Source organism: Vollenhovia emeryi, unplaced genomic scaffold, assembly GCF_000949405.1.
Source record: "Vollenhovia emeryi isolate VEMERY1.0 unplaced genomic scaffold, V.emery_V1.0 DF945561.1, whole genome shotgun sequence".
Taxonomy (NCBI): Eukaryota; Metazoa; Arthropoda; class Insecta; order Hymenoptera; family Formicidae; genus Vollenhovia; species Vollenhovia emeryi.
In genome coordinates, this window is record NW_011960805.1 from 1 (window position 1) to 2,143 (window position 2,143).

A 2,143-nucleotide genomic window follows, 5' to 3' on the forward strand; every position below is an offset into this window, starting at 1 on the left:
TGAAACGTTTCAAAGATATTTCTGAATGATTTCAATTTTACATTTCAATATTAGTTTCCAAGTTATCTTTCGGAAAGCTTTCTGAAACTTGTTTTGCTGTGTGGGGAAAGAAGCAATGTGCAAATTTCTAATTTGCACACTTTCAAGAAACATCGAAAAAAATTAGATTTCGCTCATAAAGCTTCCTCCATGAGGAAGCCATGTGCAAATTTCTAATTTGCACTCTTTACTTTACTTTTTTTCTAATTATATATTATATTGTTCTTCAGTTTTTTTTTACTAATTGTTAGTTTTCCACAACTTATTGCTACGATCAGCGGTCTCTTAAAAAAAATAACAAACTGCGCATATTTCCAAAAAAATATTTTTAATATACACACACGGAGAGAATTTTCTCTTAAAATTTATCCTGAAAATTATGTGATCCTGGGACAACGTGGCATTTTGAAGAACTTTAAGAGTTTTTAAAATTTCAATATAACTGTTGTTGAATCCAGTATACATATTTGACCAAATCGACATAGACGACGTAGTTCCCTAGATTGCAGGACGGAGTTTTACTGATTGTGAGTAAAGATCGCGAAACAATGCCACGCAACTCATAACGACCCGTGAGAGTGTTTAAAAATAGCAGCCCGCTCCCACTGTTACAAGGACCCTGTCTGTCTAGCAAACCAGCGCAAAAGGTGTTATCCGAGATGAGGTTACGGTATATACGATCAGCCCTGAGACAGGTCTCCTGCAATTTATACAACAAAATTCACCTCAAGACCCGCAATGACTCTGACAAATGCATTTGTCACAGATATATGTAATGAATAGTAATTTTAGAATAGCAATTAACTACTTACTTGACTTACTATCTTCGCCGGCACCGGTTGTCTTTCTACAATAGAACCAAAAGATGTCGAGTCTTCACCCCATCCCACAATATATCCTGTTCTATTGATGAGGTCTACAGGATTAATTAAATTAAAACCGGACCATAGACAAATAGGCCTGATAAAAGGATTGAACTCGACGAGATCACTGAGGGTCAAAATCGCGACATCGGAGTCACCGTGGGTATTATGCTCATAATTGGGATGAATTTTGTAGATTGTGACATTCCGATTAACAGTTCCATCTCCGTGCAATTTGCCCCAGCTCAATAGCCCCATTGCCACTTGCAACCTGTTAGGGTCTATTGTATCGTTGCTCAATAGGTCCATTTTCAAACAGTGCGCCGCTGTAAAAAAGACATACGTAGAAATTATATTTTTTAACGATCCATACTTTCTATCCGGAGGTATACTGTAAATCCCTTCCCGTATCGCATAGGCGATACTCCGAAATTAAATTAAGTATCTTAATTTGGTATAACAAAGAATATTTATGAATGTATATAAAACATTTGTAAGAAATATTTTAATTAATTAACAGCACCCAGATCGATTTTTCTATAATTATCACGAGACATATTGAACGTATTGCAGATAATTTCGCGAAAACAGTAAGCTATTTGTGTAATTATCCCAAACATCTTATCATGCATTCCCTGATTATATTTCGATGAATTGTGAATATCTGTCGAAAATTAAGAAATCCATTCTGTTTTTTAATACGAATAGGTACGAATTAAAATTTTGCTATAAACATGCAAGAAAGTAGATGTAAGACGAGAAACTCACTTAGTTCGATATATGAACTATGGAAATATAGACTTTTCTGTATTAACATACCTGTTAATACATGTCTGTTCGTGAACAGAAAACCACCACATTTAAAGGAGTATGTTGTCTCTAACTCTTCTATTTCAACATGGTAGACTGCAACTATCCACGGCCACTGGCCTGGTGATGAAGTCTCATCAAATATCAGCTTTTTGCGTTCAGCTGTGTCGTAACTGGCAACACCGCATTCGATGCTGCTGTAATAAACTGGATTGTTTATGCGGTAGCGACTCGTATTTCGGTGCCACGATTGAAAATCCTGCGACAGTGGTTCTTTGTTCGGAGGGTACACCATATGCCCCAACTCGATATTGGCTACGAGACTTCCACTAGACGCTGAAATGAAACATAATATATAAGTATAGCTTTTTCCGAGACTAAAAATAATTTCGAAACAATATAAATAAGTAGGAGATCTTGTTTCCTTAATG

The 2,143-nt window shown here is 36.0% G+C and overlaps 1 protein-coding gene across 1 annotated transcript; it reads right to left on the reverse strand.

The window, feature by feature from the left end:
• Positions 1-412: 412 nt before the first annotated feature.
• LOC105561085 (serine protease gd-like) lies at positions 413-2,069 on the reverse strand. The gene is made up of 3 exons (XM_012010754.1): positions 1,722-2,069; positions 852-1,228; positions 413-739 (listed from the first exon to the last, which is right to left on the reverse strand). The coding sequence occupies exons 1-3, from the start codon at positions 2,005-2,007 to the stop codon at positions 473-475; spliced, it is 930 nt and encodes a 309-aa protein (XP_011866144.1). The 5' UTR covers positions 2,008-2,069; the 3' UTR covers positions 413-472.
• Positions 2,070-2,143: the final 74 nt, after the last annotated feature.